The sequence below is a fragment of the Muscardinus avellanarius genome (genome assembly GCF_963383645.1).
Source record: "Muscardinus avellanarius genome assembly, chromosome: X".
NCBI classification, from domain to species: domain Eukaryota; kingdom Metazoa; phylum Chordata; class Mammalia; order Rodentia; family Gliridae; genus Muscardinus; species Muscardinus avellanarius.
Window position 1 is genome coordinate 86,817,005 of NC_137792.1, and position 18,868 is coordinate 86,835,872.

General features: G+C 39.4%; 1 protein-coding gene across 1 annotated transcript; it reads left to right on the forward strand.

Moving 5' to 3' along the window:
- Positions 1-1,266: 1,266 nt before the first annotated feature.
- On the forward strand, positions 1,267-17,246 carry LOC308278979 (A-kinase anchor protein 17B-like; the record flags this gene model as incomplete). The annotated part of the gene is given in 7 exon segments (XM_080718958.1): positions 1,267-2,031; positions 9,392-9,522; positions 11,980-12,214; positions 15,585-16,830; positions 16,833-16,945; positions 16,949-17,004; positions 17,006-17,246. Coding segments are annotated over 7 exon segments (2,775 nt in total). The 5' UTR covers positions 1,267-1,278.
- Between the last annotated feature and the right edge of the window lie 1,622 nt (positions 17,247-18,868).

Below are 18,868 nucleotides of genomic sequence, written 5' to 3' on the forward strand. Positions count from 1 at the left end.
TCAAGGTCATATGGATGTCCAATTGTTTGAACACCATTTATTGAAAAGACTATCTTTGCCCCACTGTATTGTATTTGTTCTTTTTTGTCAAAGATCAGTTGACTATATATACGTAGTTCTATATTCTGTCCCATTGATATGGTTGTCTCTTCTTTTGTCAATAACACACTGTCTTATTGTCGCTTTACAGTAAGTCTTGAAGTCAGCTAGTGCCAGTCTTCCAACTCTATTTCTCTCCTTCAATACTGAATTGACTCTTCTGGGTCTTTTGCTTCTCCATATAAATTTTACAGTTAGTTGTTATCCACAAGTTATCTGCTTATTTGTGTGTGTGTGTGTGTGTGTGTGTGTGTGTGTGTGTGTGTATCATACTAGGGACTGAACCTAGGGGCATTCCACCTCCATACTACACACCCAGTCCTTTTATTTTCTACTTGAAACAGGGTCTGGCTAAGTTGCTGAGGGTCTCACTTAAGTTTCTGCTGGTCTTGAACCTGTGATCCTCCTGTTTCAGCCTCCCAAGTACCAGGATTATAGGTATGTACCACCACACCCTACTTCTTGTTAAATTTTTGATGGGAATTGCATTGAATCTATGAGTCAGTTTGGAAAGATCTGACATCTCGGGCTTTCCTATCTTCCACATATTTAGTTTTTTTGATATATTTTGTTAGAGTTTTGTACTTTTCCTCATATAGATTTTGTGCCTATTTTGTTAGATTTATTTATTTGTTTATTCGTTTTTATTTTGTGGTCCCAGGGATTGAAATCAATCTACTTCTGAGCTACACCCCAGCCCTTTTTATTTTATGTTTTTTTTTGTTTTGAAACAGAGTCTCACCAAGTTCTTTAGAGCCTCACTACATTGCAGAGGTTGGCCTTGAACCTGTGATCCTCCTGTCTCAGCTGCCCAAATACTGGGGTTACAGGTATACACCAACGTGCCTGGCTATCTTTTAATATTTATGTCTAAGTATTTCATTATTTTGGATGCTAACATAAATGACACTACGTTTTGAATCTCAAATTCTTTTTATTACTAACATATAAGAAAGATAACTGCCTATTTTGTATTAACCTTGCATCTTGCAACCCTACTGTAATTACTTCTTAGTTCCAAGAGTTTTAAGATATTTTTAATTCCACCCAGGGTGTATTTTCCTTTGTCAATTTGCTCTACATCCAGCAATGCTATGCCATTTCATAATTCACATCTGTGTTTTGCTCCACTTTTAAGAAAACTTTCTCTTTCACCCTTTAAGGTGGTCTGAAGATACCATGACGGTCACAGTGGTGTATGACAATTCGGAGGCTACAGAGCTCTGTGCGGCTCAGCACCTCTACCTCAAGCCCATTGCAAAATTGATGATCAATGTGCTGCTTCCGGAAAGCACAGAACCTGTGAGGCCCTTCTCCAACTGGGAAGTTCTTGACCAGTTAAAGAGCCTTATCTGCCCTGACCAGTTCACCACAGTCCGACTATCCAAGAGTACAAAAGACTTCATCCGATTTGAGGGTGAGGCTGAGACCCGAAGTTTGGTTCAGATCCTGAAGGCCAAGCTACATGGGAAGATAATTAAACTGAATGGCTTGAAGACAGACTTGAAAGTCGTGGCTACAGATGCCCTAGGAGAGTGGGAGCACTTCCCCAAGAAGAAAGAGTCCTCCCCAAGGGACAGCACTGAAGAGCAGGACCACGAGAAGAGCCCAGATTCCATCTATTTCCAAGGCTTGCCCTGCAAGTGGTTCGCACCCAAAGGTTCCAGTGGGGAGAAGCCATGTGAAGAGATCCTTCGAGTAGTCTTTGAAAGTTTTGGAAAGATCAAGAATGTGGATATCCCCATGCTTGACCCTTACAGAGAAGTGATGACCTGTGGGAACTTTGGGGGTTTCAGCCTTGGCTTGCAGACATTTGAGGCCTTTATCCAGTACCAGGAATCAACCGACTTCAGAAAAGCCATGGAGTCACTTCGAGGAATGAAGCTCATGCTTAAAGGAGATGATGGCAAAGCTCTGGCATGTAACATCAAGGTAAAATATAGCTGGATTTTCACTTCCCACTGTTCACCTGGTCCTGAGTCAGAGCTGGAAGTGTCTAGGATAAATTCCCTTTGATTCCACCAGCCTGTGATTAGTAGCTCATATAAAAATGGGTGTTGTCAGCCAGCCATGGTGGTGTAGACCTGTAATCCTGGTAATTGAGAGCCTGAGACAGGAGGATCACTTGTCTGAGGCCAGCCTCAGCAATGTACCTAGACTATCACCAACCTTTAAGACCCTGTGTCAAAACAAAAATATAAAATAGGGCTGGAGGTATAGCTCAGAGGTAGAATGCCACTGGGTTCAATGACCAGTAACACACACACACACACACACACACACACACACACACACACACACACACTGACTTTTTGTAATTAGTAAATGGATGTTTAGGAAAAATTAATCTTGATTTGAAAACTCATTCTTCTGCTATCAGGCACACTACCAGCTATGATTTTAAAGTGATGGTTGTTATAATTTCAGGCTCTGCCCAAGCCTTTTCAGGATATTATTGAAAGATTATTTGCCACCCCTGTGGAGCTATCGCATATGCTTATTATTATTTTGTGTATGTGTGGTACCAAGGATCAAATCCAGGAATAGTCTACCTCAGAGCTCCACCTCTAGCCCTTCTATTTTTTATTCTGAAACAATATCTGACCAAGTTGCTGAGGGTCTAAGTTGTTGAGGTTAGCCTCAAACATGCAATCCTCCTGTCTCAGCCTTGCCTCCCAAGTATTGGGATCACAGGCACATGCCACCACATCAGGCTTTATATGATTATTATGCTATAAAAGCTGCTGAGGGAGAGGAATAAATGCAGTTTGAAACCATAAGAAGAGTGTATGCATATATCAAATTATGATGTTGCATACCATGAATGAATAACACCTTTATTTTTATCAATTAAATGTTTAAAAATTTTTTGGTGGTACTGGGGTTCCTGGAAACCCCTCTACCACCAAGCTACACTCCCAGACCTATTTTTATACTTAAAAAAAAATTGGAAACAGGGTCTCTTAAGCCAGCACGGCTAGCTTTGAACTTGTGTGATCCTCCTGTCTCCGCCTCCCAAGCGCAGGGATTACAAGCGTGCACCACCACAGCCGGCTCAATTAAATATTTTTAAATTAAAAAATTCAAACAAATTCTTAAAAAAGAAACCATAAAGAGTGAAGCTTATTCCCTCATTATTGCCGGGGCCACAATTCATATTTTCAGAATGCTGTCAGGTAAACTTCTAAAACATAATCTTTTTTTTTTTCTGTACTGGAGGTGGAAACCAGGGGCATTTTACCTGTGAGCTACACTCCCAGCCCTTTTTTTATTCCTTATTTTGAAACACGGTCTCAATGAGTTGCAAAGGGCCTCAATAAGTAGTAGCTGAGTCTGTCCATGAACTGGATCCTCCTGTCTCAGCCTCCCAAATGCTGGGATTAGAAGTGCGTGCCAAGCCGGGCGTGGTGGCGCACGCTTGTAATCCCCGCGCTTGGGAGGCGGAGACAGGAGGATCGCGCAGGTTCGAAGCCAGCCGCGCTGGCATAAGAGACCCTGTTTCAAAAATATAAAATAGGTCTGGGAGTGTAGCCCGGAGGTAGAAGGGCTTCCAGGAACCCCATTACCACCAAAAAAAAAAAAAAAAAAAAAGTGCGTGCCACCACACCTGGCTTAAACACGAACTTGGGTGTCTATCCGGTCATGTCACCTCATTAGTTTCTTTATTGGTTTCTTTATGCTCTGGTCACTTCCTTTTTTTTTTTTTTGCAGTCCTGGAGATTGAAACCAGGGACATTCTACCTTTAACCTATACCCAATCCTATTTTATTTTTTATTTGAAAACAGGGTCTTGCTAAGTTTCTGACAGCCTCACTAAGTTGCTGAGTCTGGCGTTCCTTGAACTTGTGATCCTCTTGTCTCAAGCCTCCTAAGTACTGAGATTACAGGTCTGTGCCACCATGCCCGGCAGTGGTCATTTCCTTCTGCAGTCTTAATTCAGCAATAGAAAAGATGTAACTAAATTCTCCTTTTCTCTAAATAAGTCTTTATCATGAATTTGGACAATCATCTTCTCAGAGAGAGAGAGAGAGAGAGAGAGAGAGAGAGAGAGAGGAAGAGAAGAGACACTAGACACTTAGGTTAGAATGTATATTTTAAAATTATGATCCAGGTGCTCATATGACTCAGGCTTGCAGGGAGAGAGACACCAGTGGCACTTGGCACCTGCACAGACAGATAGAGGTACCAGGCCAGAGTCCCAATCACTGAAGGAGACCAAAAAGTGGGGCTACAAACTGACATCATTGCCATAAATTACAGAGCAAATGAGAGTGCTTGGAACATGCTTGAGAACCTAATATAGAAACTGAATCTTAAATGGCTGAAAGTATCCATTGCAGACCCAGGAAGACTACAGAGGCCAAGTCTGCTCTGTACTCATATATTTTTAGGATGTTTTTGTTGTTTTTTTTTTTTGTGTGCTTGTTTGTTTGATCCCTTCCCCACTCCTTGTATAGCTTCTTCCCTCTTTTACATCTACTCTCTTATCTCTGCCTTATTTTTTCTTTTATTTTCTTCTTCTTATATTAAATTCATTTTATATCACTATACCTAAATACTCTACACTGGTTATTAGAATCCTCCTATATATTAACTATCTCTAATCTCTACTATATATTATCTTACTACACCTAAACCCTCCTTCTGCTCAATTCTAACTGCTATTTTACCCTATTCTTGCATCCACTACTCTAGCGTCTTCCTCCTCATTCAAATTTCACCATTGAATACAACACAACTTGCCCTTGTATATACCAGCTGACACCTACAGTGTGAGGGAAAGATATCAAAAACAACAGATATAAACAACAGATATAATCTTAAGAAACCTGAAATCACGAAAAGGAAGAATATCAAGGTTACAATGGGCTCCCACAATCTCACAATAATATGACCTGCCAACACAGAATTGCAGAGATCTCCAGAAGGACAATCAGAATTTTAATAGTAGAAATGATACAGGATTTCCAAAAAGAATTTAGACAGAGCTGAAAAAATAAAGGATCAAATAAACAAAGAATCTGACACCCTGAATAGAAATCAGAAAGAATCTCTGAAGGAAGTGAAGGATGCAATACAAACTACAAACAATAGACTAGAACACATGGAATATAGAATCTTATTCTTGGAAGAGGATCATAACAAAAATTAATACATAGTATATAATTTAGAAAAAACACGTTGACAGCATAAATTGGACACAGAAGAGATATGGGCCAATTTTAAAAGAGCTAACCTAAGAATAATAGGCACAGAAGAGGGAAAAGAAGCTGAACGAACCCAAAGAAATCAACAATCTTTTCATAGAAGTAATGTTAGAAATTTTTCCAAATATAGAAAAAAGAGGTTGACACATAGGTACAGGAAACAGAAACACCAGTAGACAAGATCAGAGAAAGGGTTCACCATGCCACATAATAATCAAATTGACAAACATAGAGGCCAAGGAGAGAATCTTAAAGGCAATGAAAGTAAAAGAGCAAGTGATATTTAGAGGCAAACTAATAAGAATCACTCTAGACTTCCCCAAAAAGTCATGAACACCAGAAGGGCCTGGAGCATCATATTCTAAACTCTGAAAGAAAACAATTTACAGTCAAGACTATTCAACTCACAAAAATATCTCTCAAATTCAATGGGGAAATAAAAACTTTCTAGAACAAACAGAAACTAAAAGAATCTATGTCTTCCAAACCAGCACTAGAGAAAATACTTAAAGAGATTAATTACAAAGAAGAATTAATAAATGACAGAGCCTGAGAAACAATGATTTCCATTAAACAAACAACTAAGCAAAGAAGAAAAAACACTACTTCAAGCAGAAGTTAAAACTCAACATGTTAGGAATCAAAAATCATCTCTCAGGCCAAGCGTGGTGGCTCACGCTTATAATCCCAGCATTCGGGAGGCTGAGACCGGAGGATCACGGTTCATGGACAGCCTCAGTTACTACTTAGTGAGGCCCTCTGCAACTTAGTGAGACCCTGTTTCAAAATAAAGAATAAAAATTAGGGCAGGGGGTTTAGCTCAGAGGTCGAATGCCCTTGGGTTCCATCCCCAGACCCACAAAAAATAATAATCTCTCAGTAATCATGCTGAATATAAATGGCCTCAACTCCCCAATAAAAAAACATAAGGTGACAAAATGGATTAAAAACCTTAATTCAGCCGGGCATGGTGGCACACACTTGTAATCTCTGCGCTTGGGAGGCAGAGATAGGAGGATCGTGCAGGTTCGAAGCCAGCCGTGCTGGCTTAAGAGACCCTGTTTCCAAATAAAAATATAAAAAATAGGTCTGGGAGTGTAGCCCAGAGGTAGAAGGGCTTCCAGAAACCCCAGAACCACCAAAAAAAAAAAAACACCTTAATTCATCTACATGCTGCCTGCAAAGAAACAAACCTTTTAAGTAAATATATTCTGTCTATCTAAGAACAGGGAATATCTTTCTATCTTCCAAGACATTCTTTAGTTTATTTTTTATTGTTTTATAATTTTCATTCCATTTGTAGAAAAATGGGACTAAATCCTTACCTCTCACCCAGGAATCAACTCAAGATGCATCAGAGACCAGGAAGTTAGACCAGAGACTGTGAAGCTATAAGAGGAGGGTATAGGTTCAATACTTTAACTTATAAGCACAGGTATAAATGTCCCCAACAAGACCTCCAAAGCTCAGGAAATTAAAAAAAGAATTAATAAGTGGGATGGCATAAACTAAAAATTTCTGCCCATTAAAGGAAATCATCAAGTCTAAAGAGAAAGCCTATGGAATAGGAGATCTATACCAGCTATCCCTTTGACAGAGGACTAATATATAGAATATACAAAGAACTTAAGAGACTTTACACTAGAAAAACAAATACCCCAATCAAGAAACGGGCAACTGAATTGAATAGATAAATAAAAAAGAAGAGATATAGATGTCCAATAAACACATATAAATAGTTCAACATAATTAGCAATCAAGGAGATGCAAATCAAAACTACACTGAGATTCAATTTAATCCCAGTCAGAATGGCAATCATTAGGAAGTCAAGCAACAATAAATATTGGTGAGGATGTGAAGAAATAGGAACTTTTCTACACTGTTGGTGGGATTGCATATTAGTTCAGCTGCTATGGAGATCAGTGTGCAGGTTCCTTAGAAAACTGGGAATGAATCCACCATATGCTCCAGCTATACCACTACTGGGTATCTTTCCAAAGAGGTTAAAAACAGAGAACTACAGTAATATGTGCATACCTATGTTCATGGCAGCGCAATTCACAATAGCCAAATCATGGAGCCAATTCAGGTATCCGTTAACAGATGAATAGATTATAAAATTATGGGAAATAAACACAATGGAATTCTACTCAGTCATAAAGAAGAACAAAATTGTCATTTTCAAGAAGATGGAAGGGGCTTGGAGAACATTATGTTAAGTGAGATTGATCAAGCACAGAAAGTGAAAGGTTTTCTCTACTATGTGCAGGATAGGGAATAATTGGGAAACAAGAAGGACTGCAGATAATGGAGGAGAAACCTCAGTGGAGCCAGGGAGGAGGTCTAACAGTAGGGGAAGAGGAACACTGAGGTTCATAAATGGGAATAATACCATCAACTATGTGTATCCATGTGAATATACCAATGTCAATCTCAGTATTAGGAGGGAGGGAAGTGGGGAGGTGGGGGGCACCAAGTGCTGCGTGCATGTATAGTATTGCCAATGTGATTTACGCTATGATATGAGACTATAATGCACTAATAAAAGCTCATTGATATATCTAACAATTAAAAATGAAAACATTATTTAATAAAAACTTACATATTAAAAATAAAGTAAAAAAGGGTGGGGATATAATTTAAAAATATAATGCCCCTGAGTTCAATTCCCAGGAACCCCCAAATTATGACTCAGAGAAAATAGCAAATACTGTAATCACTACCCATGTACCACTGCCTAAATTAAAAAATAAAGTATTACCAATAAAATAACAGAACATACCCCAACCGTGCATCCATCCTTAATCACATATCCCTCCCTCTCCTCTAAGGTATCCATGGTCATGAGTTTGTTGTTGCTGCTCTTTTTCTTAATTTTTGGGTACTGTACCCAGGGACATTCTACCTCTGGGCTATACCCCAGGCTTATTTTTTTAACTTTGAAACAGTGCCTCACTAAGTTGTCAAGGCTGGCCTCGAACCTGTAATCCTCTTGGCTTAGCATCCCAAGTACTGAAATTACAAGTGTATGACACTATTCCTGGTTATGAATTAGTTGTTTATCATTCTCCTGCATATTGAAATTGCTGCTCCTACATTCTTTTATTTTCAAGCAACTCTATTTCAGTCTGAATTTCACTTTATTTCAAGGTTTGAAAGTTAGTTCAATAGTCATGATAGTCACATTTTATATCTCATTGGGTCAGTTTTCTTGCTTTTATGCTCTCCACGACCCCATTTCTTGTTACAACTACTGACTATTTTTGTCTCTGGTGATTTACAAATACAGGAAGTCAGTTGATTTTTAAACCAGAGGTAATGTATTCACAGTTCTAGAGTGTGCCTTTGCTGGTGCCATAAGTTTATTAAGTTTATTTTTCATTTCTGTAGAGGTATGACTGACAAATCATATACAGTTAAGGTGAAAATTTAATATACTTATTCAAGGGTTCTGCCAAAGAAAATCTGGGTGCCCACAAGTACATTCTGCTGATGGCTGAGAAGTGTGGGACAGTAATATGGGTACTAGGGTGCAGAGAGGACATTTTGAGTTCTTTTTGTGTATGTGACTGGGGATTGAACCCAGGAATGTTTTACCACAAAGATACACCCCCTAGGCCTTTTAAAAGTTTTATTTTGAAACAGGATATTCCTAAATTACCATGTACTGCCTTGAGCCCAAGATCTTCCTGTCTCAGCCTCCCAAGTACTGGGATAACAAGTGTGTACCACACCTAGCTTAAACTTTACTTTTGACTTTTTTTCTTTAGTGGTGCTAAGGATTGAACTCAAGGGCATTCTACCTCTGAGCTATACTCCCAGCCCTTTTTATTTGTTATTTTGAAACAGGGTCTTGCTAAGTTGCTGAGGGCCTCACTTAGTTGCTTAGGCTGGCCCCCAACCTGTGATACATTTGTCTCAGCCTCCTAAGTACTGGGATTATAGGCATGCATTACCACACCTGAGCTTGAATTCATTTGGTTTTTCAATTGCCAGTACCCATCTTAACTTTATCTCTCCATCTGGGGACATACCCAATCAACTGACAAATCTTTCTAATAAAACTTTAAACTGTTTGGGGCAGGTTATGTTTGACACAACCAAACACTTCAGTGAAGGAGCTATAAAGAAGAGAAATCAGGAAAGGCTAAAATTACAAGAGCTGGAGGAAGAAAGAAAAAAAGAAAAGAAAAGAGAAGAGAAAGTGGCCGAAAGGTGAGTAGACATATTTTAATGGAGAAGGATTTTTCTTTTGATTTATGGATTAATCCCTTTGGGAAAATTACTAGATTTCGTAGATAACGTTGAGGTGGGCTGAAGGTTTTGCTACAAACTAGAAAACTCCATCGAAGGCTAAAACTTTTCAATTGTGCTATTATAAAAACAAAATGACAAAAGAGTCAAAAATAAAATACTGAAAAAAATTGTTAAGGGAGAATAAACAATGAGGAATAATAGGACTATTCAGATTAAGATGTTTGGGAAGTAATGATTTTCTAAAATATTTTATAGTAAAAATCCTAACCTACCAACTTAGACATTTTGCCAATTTTCCAATATTCCCTAGCCTACCAATTAAAATATTTAAAAATAGGCCTCAAATTTTTTTCTATAAAAAGGTCAATAATCAAAGTAAGCCCAAAACAAGAAAGTCATGGATTTTTGAGGACCACTTCACTGTTTGGCCTAAATTCTTCCTGTGAATTTAAGAAGCTTCCATATTTATTTCTTTGAACTTATCATTATTTCTCAGCTTAGCGACTTGAGGCTAGAAGGGTCCATTGGATTGCCCTTTTTGTCAAGAAGAAACAGATGAGCTGAAAATATAGGGCTCTAAAAACCATTTTCAAACCTTCTTGTCCCTTCTCTTGCATGTAAATGATAACATTCCACTCTTCTGTGGAGGATCATTCCATTTGCCCCTCACTTTTAGTGCCTGGTGGGGTGATAGGAGTTATTTAGGGCCACATCCAGGAAATCTGATGGGAATTTGAGCCCTGTAGAGGTACGATTCCCCCCAAATTCCAAGTTGGCCAACCCATTTAGAAAATTCTCCAGCTTTGGCTAAGTCCTGATTTAGGTAACTGTCATTTTCCCCCTTCATATATTTCCAGAAAGGTCTAACCAAATTAATTTTTATTTTCAGGAAACATTGCTTAAAACCCCATAATCTTTTAAGACAATGCGTTTTAATGACAGTACTCTGTGTTAAGTAATGTGTGCCAAGGAGTAGTTTTCACCCTGAAGATTTTCTGAGTGCCTTGACTTGTCTTTGTTTATGTGAAACCAACTCATAGAAGGTTTGATTTAGGAAAAGTAAACTCAGCTGGGCCTGTAATATTGCTTGTGATCAAAGAACATGGAGGATAGAGATCATTTTTTATTTTTTTATTTTTTAATACAAATTTGTATTAAACATAAATGGTATAATTTAAACTATACTTGGAGATCCTTTTTTTTTTTGAAATCTGTAGCTTGCTTTTCTTTTTTTTTTCTCTTTTGAGAGTTTGACTTTGCATGTGGTTTCTTTACATGCTTGTCTTAGACCAAGAACATTACATGTCTTTCTTTCTCTCTCTTTTTTTAATGATACTGGGAATTGACCCCAGGGGTATTCTACCTCTGAGCTATACTCACAGCCCTTTTGATTTTTTTTTTTGTGATATTGGGGATTGAACCCAGAGGCATTCTAACTCCGAGCTACATCCTCACCCCTACTTTTATTCTCTTTCTTTCTTTGTGGATCAGGGAATGGAACCCAGTGGTATTCGACCTCCTAGTTACATCCACTGCCCTATTTTTTATTCTTTATTTTGAAACGGGGTCTCACTAAGTTGCGGAGGGCCTCACTAAATAGCTGAGGCTGTCTGCGATCTGCGATCCTCCAGTCTAAGCCTCCCGAATGCTGGGATTACAAGTGTGCGCCACCACAGCCGGCTTATTCTTAATTTTGAAACAGGGTCTCATTAAGTTGCGGAGGGCCTCACTAAATAGCTGAGGCTGGCTTCGAACCTGTGATCCTCCTGTCTCAGCTTCCCCAGTACTGGAATTACAAGCCTGCGCCACCACAAAAGCTTCCTTTTTACTCTTTGAAACAGGGTTTAGTTTGGTTGCTGAGGATCTCCCTAAACTGAGACTGACCTTGAACCCGTGATCTTCCTGTCCAAGTCTCCAAAATATTGGGATTACAGGCATGCACCACCATGCCCAGTTATCTTTTTAAATTTTTAAATTTTTATTTATTTAATTTTTTGATGGGTCTGGGGATGGAACCCAGGGGCATTCGACCTCTGAGCCACACCCCCTGCCCTATTTTATTTTTTTTTATTCATTATTTTGAAACCAGGTCTCACTAAGTTGCAGAGGGCCTCACTAAGTAGCTGGGGCTGGCCACGAACTGTGATCCTCTGGTCTCAGCCTCCCGAATGCTGGGATTACAAGCGTGCACCACCATGCCCGGCCCCAGTTGTCTTTTGATGCTTAAAAATATTTTAAAATTTTGTTTTGTTTAGCCTTTTATCATAAGTTGTCTGTGCCAGGTCCTGGGGTTAACAGTGGTAGATTTCCAGAAGCCTAAATGATCTATCCTTCCTTGGCAAGGGGAAGGAGGGAAGGGAATATCAAATGCCTAATAAATAACTTTTAAATGGTTTCATCTTAATCTTTGTCCAGAAAGAGAAAAGATGAGGAGAGGAAGGCCCAGGAAAAGAGGAAGAAGACCAGGGTCAGGAGGCGAGCCCTGAAGGAGAGGGACAACCACCAACCAAGAAAACTGAAGGTGAAGGGCAAAATGGAGGCAGCTGGGGAGCCAGACGCTTCAGAGGAGTGGGAGGACAGGAAGCACCTGCTGGCTCAGAGGCGGGTTGAGGCCTTTCGTTTGCTGCGGGTCCTCCTGAGGACAATTTCAGTAAGGCTATTTCACAACTGTCCTTACATTTTGATAGGTACTTAACTATTCTGAGCTCCAACCTCTGCATTTCAGCACTGACCTACTGAAAATCAACTCTAGGCCAGACATGGTGGCACATGCCTGTAATCCCAGTACTTGGGAGGCTGAGTCAGGAGGATCTTAGGTTAAGGCTAGCCTCAGAAACTTAGTGAGGCCCTCCTCAACTTAGCTAGACCCTGTTTCAAATGAAAACTAGAATAGAAGATGGGTGTGGCAGAGCATACCTGTAATTCCAGTACTTGAGAGACTGAGACAGGAGGACTGCAGGTTCTCAGCCAGCCTCAGCTACTTAGTGAGACCCCATTTCAAAATAAAAAAATAAAATAGGAATGCGGGTATAGCCCAAAGGTACTAGTTCAATCCCTAGTAGCACAAAAAACATTAAAATTAAATAAAACAGGCTGGGAGTGTTGCTTGGATGTAGAATGCCCCTGGGTTTAACCCCCAGCACCACATACAAAGGAAAGAAAGAAAGAAAGAAAGAAAGGGAAGGAAAGGAAGGAACGAAGGAGGGAGAGAGGGAGGGAAAATCAACTTAATAGAAGGTTCATGACATTCACTTGGGTTTCTTTTAAATTTGTTGACCTCTAATAACCCACCTGTGCCTTTTCTAAAGCAGTCCCCACACCCTTTTGTATTTCCAAATTTACAGACTACATTACCCAGAGCAATTTAGCTAGTTTATCCAATTCTCTGAATTCCTGATAGATGTAACAGAAAAAGGCCTGAGGGAAGCCATGACTGGGTGTGGGTGTGAGGTAGCCTTTTATTCACTTTACCCTTCCATTCGTCTGTAACAAGTTTGGATGAGAGGGGAGAGCCCGTGGCAAGCTCAGTTAGTCTACTTTTGAGCTATTTGGTAAGGAATTTCAGATCTTACAGATCAGTCCTTTCTTTTGGAGCATTTCATTATTGGAATGTGTTTCTTTCCCATCCTGAGCTCTTAAACACAGCCGGACTCTGCACATATAATGGATTAAAAGCTAGAAGATTTCCTGAAGGGTTAGTTTTAAATTCATATTCAGTATTTTAAAAATATAGAATGAATGTCATTATGTGGAGTCCATTATGTTTATTAGCCATGGTGGCCTTTCCCATTAGTGTGGACAATTGAATTTCTTGAAACCAGAATCAGAAATATTTTACATTGCACTTTTCTTTTTTGGTGCTGGGGATTGAACCCAGGGACATTCTATCTCCAAGCTACACCCCCAGCCCGTGTGTGTGTGTGTGTGTGTGTGTGTGTGTGTGTGTGTGTGTGTGTTATGGGGACTTGAATCTGGGGGTATTGCCTTTGAGCTATACCCCTAGCCCTATTTTTTTTTTTAATTTGGAAACAGGGTTTCATTAACCCTGTGATCCTGAGATCCTCCTGTCTCAGCCTTCTAAGTACTGGGATTACAGGCATGTACCGCCAGATCTTTTTATTTATTCCCCCTTTTTATTTTTAAATTTGAAACAGTATCAAAATTACTCTGATACATTGAATTACTCAAAATTACTTTGGCTGGTCTCAAACTCATGATCCTCCTGTCTTAGCTCCCAAGTACTTGGATTACAGGCATGTTCTGTCACATCCGGATAAGAATTTATCTATTTAATTTTTATCAGTGCATTATGATTATAGGAATTTTCTTTTTAATATTTTTGGGGATACTGGAGATTGAACCTAGGGCATTATACCTCTGAGCTATACCCCCAGCCCTTTTTATAATTTTTAAAATATTGGAACCGGGTTTCACTATGTTGCTGAGGGTCTTGCTAAATTGCCGAAGCTGGTCTTGAACCATCGATCGTCCTGTCTTAGCCTGCCAAGTACTGGGATTACAGGTATTCATCAGTGCCTGGCTAGAATTTCTCTCCCCTACCTCTTTTTGTGGTATTAGGGAGTGGAACCCAGGGGCATTCTACCTCCAGGCTACACCCTCAGGCCTATTTTATACTTTATTTAGAAACAGGGTCTCACTAAGTTGCTGAGAGCCTCACTCCGTAGCTGAGGCTGGCTTCGAACCTGTGTGATCCTCCTGTCTCAACCTCCCAAGCGCGGGGATTATAAGTGTGTGCCACCATGCCTGGTTGAATTTCTCTCTTTAAATATATGTGGCATATAATTCTGGGCCCATTAATATTTTTGTCAATTACATATTCCCCAGTTTTTAATTTCATGGAACGGGCAGGTACTGTGCCCTGATGTGGTAGCCATCAGTGGAGCACAGTACAAGCCCTGGTGGGGGCGGCGCCAAGGGCAGCACCTTTCCCTGGCTCACACTTATATAGAGCAGACAGTATCACAGACATAACTGCAGGTATAGTCATGGTCATGGCTATGCTTGCTACTTGATGCCTTGTTTTATAAAAACAATTTTTACAGTGTTGGTGATGGAACCCAAGGCCTCACACGTGCTAGGCAAGCACTCTGTTATTGCACTACATCCTCAGCCCTGATGGCTTGCTTTTCAAATGAGGCAGGCAAGGTGGAGCGATTCAGAGGCACCCTCCCCTAAATCCATAGTAAGAAGCTGAAATATAAACAGAGACAGTTTATCTTCTAAGCCAGTTGACCCTTTTAGATACACATCTCATCCATCAGATTTTTCTTGTACTAAGATTTTCTGGGAAGGCCATATTAGCATTTCTTATTCCTCTGTGTCTCTCTACCACCTATTGTGATACCTGGGATAGTAGCTTCATCATTTTTTCAACAAATGAAAACAGAGTTGTGTGCTTTGAAGGCCATGTAAAGTATGGTACCTTCTGACATGAATATGGGCACAGATCTAGCAAAAGCAGCTCATATAAGATGCTGCCATTTATTTTCTTACTTCCTCTTAATTTTTTCTATTCCTAATTTGGATATACCGTGGATATTAAGAAGTCTCTTCAAAACAATATCAGAGAGACCAGTTTTCTTTTTTTTAAGCATTGTAGTTTATTTATTCATTTACTTTGATACCGGGGATTGATTCCCAGGGGCATTCTACCTCTGAGCTACACTCCCAACCCCCTATATATTTTTTTTTTCCTGACTTCTGAAACAAGGCCTCACTAATCTCCTGAGGCTGGCTTCAAACCTGCGATCCTTTTGTTTCAGCCTTTCAAGTACTGGGATTATAGGCCTGTGCCACCATACCCAGCTAGTTTACATCTTTAAAATATATCTGTAGACTGTCTTTTAAAATGTAATCTTTTTAAAATTTTTATTGGTGCATTATATTCATACATCATATTGGGATAAAAAAAACTTGTGTGTACATACATGTACACAGAGAGACCAGTTTTCTTATGTTTAGTTTTTCATGTGAGATTTTTTTTACCTTTTTCTTTGAAGGGATCCAGACAGTTTAGCCCACAGGAGGTCAACATTACAGGCCTGGAATCTAATCTCACTGCAGGGAAGCCACTGGAAACTCTGGAGGAAGGAGAGTTAAACACTCAGGATTTTCCAGATCAAGAAGAAATGCCAAAATATACGGTTGCTAAGTCAGACAATAAACAAAAACAAAAACTGAAAAGAAATAGGGCTTACTTACATAAATCTTCCCACTGCCTTCAGAAAAAAAAGTTAAGATATTCAAGTAGAAAAGAGAGAACTGGAAAATTATTAACGGTTGGATCCAATTCCAGTTTGGGCTCTGGCCAGAATTGCTTGCAGATTACAATGATTCAAGGTCAGTCACTTGAAGAAGAAGACAACCACCATTCTAATAAATCCTGTTTTGCCAGATTATCTGAGAGGCACCAGGGCAGAAAAGAGAAGATCTATGAAACAGATGAATTTATTGACTATCTATTAAACTATTATCAGACTCCTAAATATGCCCGCATCTGCCTAGAACCAAGTCATGTGACAAGCACGTGTCAGTGGCATAGAGATGTTTACGTTAAGGGAAATGGGTTCCAGATTATTCTGAGAAAAGATAGGGGTGAATCAACTGATCTGAGCCAAATGGAAAACCTGGAGAAGACAGAACCGTTTCAGGAAGTTGATCACTGGTCAGAGGTTTGTCCTCAGGATCCTGAGCAGAAACCACAAAAAAGGGGATACGTGCATTGTACCAGAGACTGTGCTAAAAGATTTAAAAATGATTATAAAGACATAGCCAGTGGCATTGGTGATCAGCTGTCCCCAATTAATGAAACGAGCCATCTCTTGGGAGAGTCTCCTACTCACCAGATCAAAGATTCCACATCCACAAGGAAAAGTCAAGTTTCCTCACCCTTCAGGTCTGTAGGCTTCGATTTGCAGTTGACAGATTTCCTAGAGGAAATTAGTAGTGATTCAGAATGCTTCAGTGAGACTCTTAGCATAAATGCAGAGGACAAAGAGAAACCAGTCACCACATGTGACAGCTGCCCAGAAGAACGAACTCTTGACACTGCTGACATCATCACTTGTGAGCAGAAAAGTAGGTCAAATCAGCAGACCTTGTATTCAGAGTCGAAATGTGATCGTGAGAAAAAACATTCTAAATACAAGCTGCAGACACCAGGCAAGAGGTCTACATATGAACTGAGCTGTTCATGGCTTGCAGGTGAAAGCAGTTCCATTAGAGATGAGAAGAACAGCAAAAAGAGGGGAAACTAACACTTGAATCCTTGTCTGACGAAAGCTACTACCATGAATCTAGTTCTAGTGATCCATTAGAGAATATCACAAGAAAGAGGAGGGTTAGTGGTAATATACCAGACTAGAAAGTGAAACATAGACCCTCTCATGTGCCAATAACATCAAAAAGTGCTAATGCTCTGTTTGGAATACTTTTCCAAAAGAAGAGCAAGATTTTGGAAGTCAGATTATAACCAGAATTCAAGAAGGCTTAGAAGATGTGAAAATTCTAAAGCTCTCTTGTTCAATTCTGATAATTACTATATTCAACATAGTAATCAGGAGCACATAAACTTTGGAAGTTATTTAGGAAACAGTTATACGAACTCTATTTTCCAATGGTTCAATGGCTACTTTGTTCAGGAACAGCCTTATTTCCAATAAATGATTCATAAAACAAAAATTAAAAACCAAATACAGCTATATAGTTAGCAATTGCACAGCAAGAGCTTGAGCAGGATCAAATACAAAACCTTGTTTCTCTTGCCAAAGTGTAGAGCATAGATCAAAATGAGTGCAAGTGTGTTGGCAAGCTTTGGAAATATAAAACCTCTGATTCCGAAGCTTGGTAAAGCAACGTGCTTGCAAAACTTCATGATCCAAGGACAGACTTTATTTTACAGCTTTAATTCCGTGCTAGGGAAGGAGCAGACTAACCTTGAGATGGGTTGAGACAGCCCTCTGTGGCTCTTGAGCTCTTATGATATCATTATTCCATATCATTTATCTTTAAGAGGAGAATAGTGAACAAGTAAGGACCCTTTTACTGTTATTTGATTTGGTCTGGAAGACCACATGCAGTAACAAACTTTCCTCATTTTTATTTAGTAAAAATTATAAATTAAAGAGACAATAGCTATATAGACTTTGTAACATTATAGAGTTTGGTGAGCACCCACTAGAAGGTAATTAATCTTATTAATACTAATATATGTACTCAAAGAATTGTCCTTTCAGGGAGAAATTTTGGGAAGAAGAATCTAAAGGGGGCTCAGATTTTCTTTTGAGGTTTAAATAGACAGGGGATTTTTTTTAATGAACCCCATGTCTTTCTGTCCTAAAAAAGCAACAGGATTAAAGTGATAGAGCCAGGAGGATTTACAAAACGAAATAAGGACATATATTGGGGCACCAAGTAATGGCAATTGGTCTTTGTGTGTGTGTGTGTGTGTGTGTGTGTGTGTGTCTGTGTGTCTGTGTGTGTGGTGTTGGGGATTGAACCCAGGGCCTTACATATGCTAGGCAAGTGCCAATAATGGCACTTGAAAAGAGAGGACATGGCAGTTATTCCATTTCAAGTTATGTTATCCTTGCACTCAGGGTTGGGTGACATCAGTTTGTAAAAAGTTACTGAACATCCCCAAAGTGACTTTCCTGAGATAGTACCAAGTGCCTCCTTGCTTATGCTATGGTGATGGGAAGAGTTCAGGGGAGAAGTTAGATTTTCTAGATGTGGAAAAATTATATGTGTGCAAGATTTGTAAATGCTATTTAATGTAAGCAATTTATCTTTTTACCCACTTATTTTGGACCTCTTAAATATGTTTTAAGCTGAGATATTTTATAGATTCTTAAAGACTTACGTCTTAGTGCACTACATGTTCTATAGAAAGCTTGGCTGCTTCATTCTGCCTTACATTGGATTTAGGATCTCAGGGGCAGTAGGTGACTTTTATTTTCCCCAAATTATACCTGACCTGGCAATTGATTACATCTGTGAGATTAAACATTGCCACATAAGAAAAAGTGATTTTAACCCACAAAAGCAGTGGGAGGCAACCTTTTCATGTGACAATTCATTTTGATGTTGTAGAGAAAAGCACCAGCTAGTAGAGCCAACTAGGATGCCAGTTAGCGGGGTGCCCATTTTGATGTTGTACAGCATGTACCCATTACCAGCCTCTTGAGCAACTTTGTATCTGAAGTAGCTACAAAATCTCATTTATCTGCATCTTATTAGCAGTATGAAAGAACATGTGAAAATTCAATAGGAAATGTACCATAGC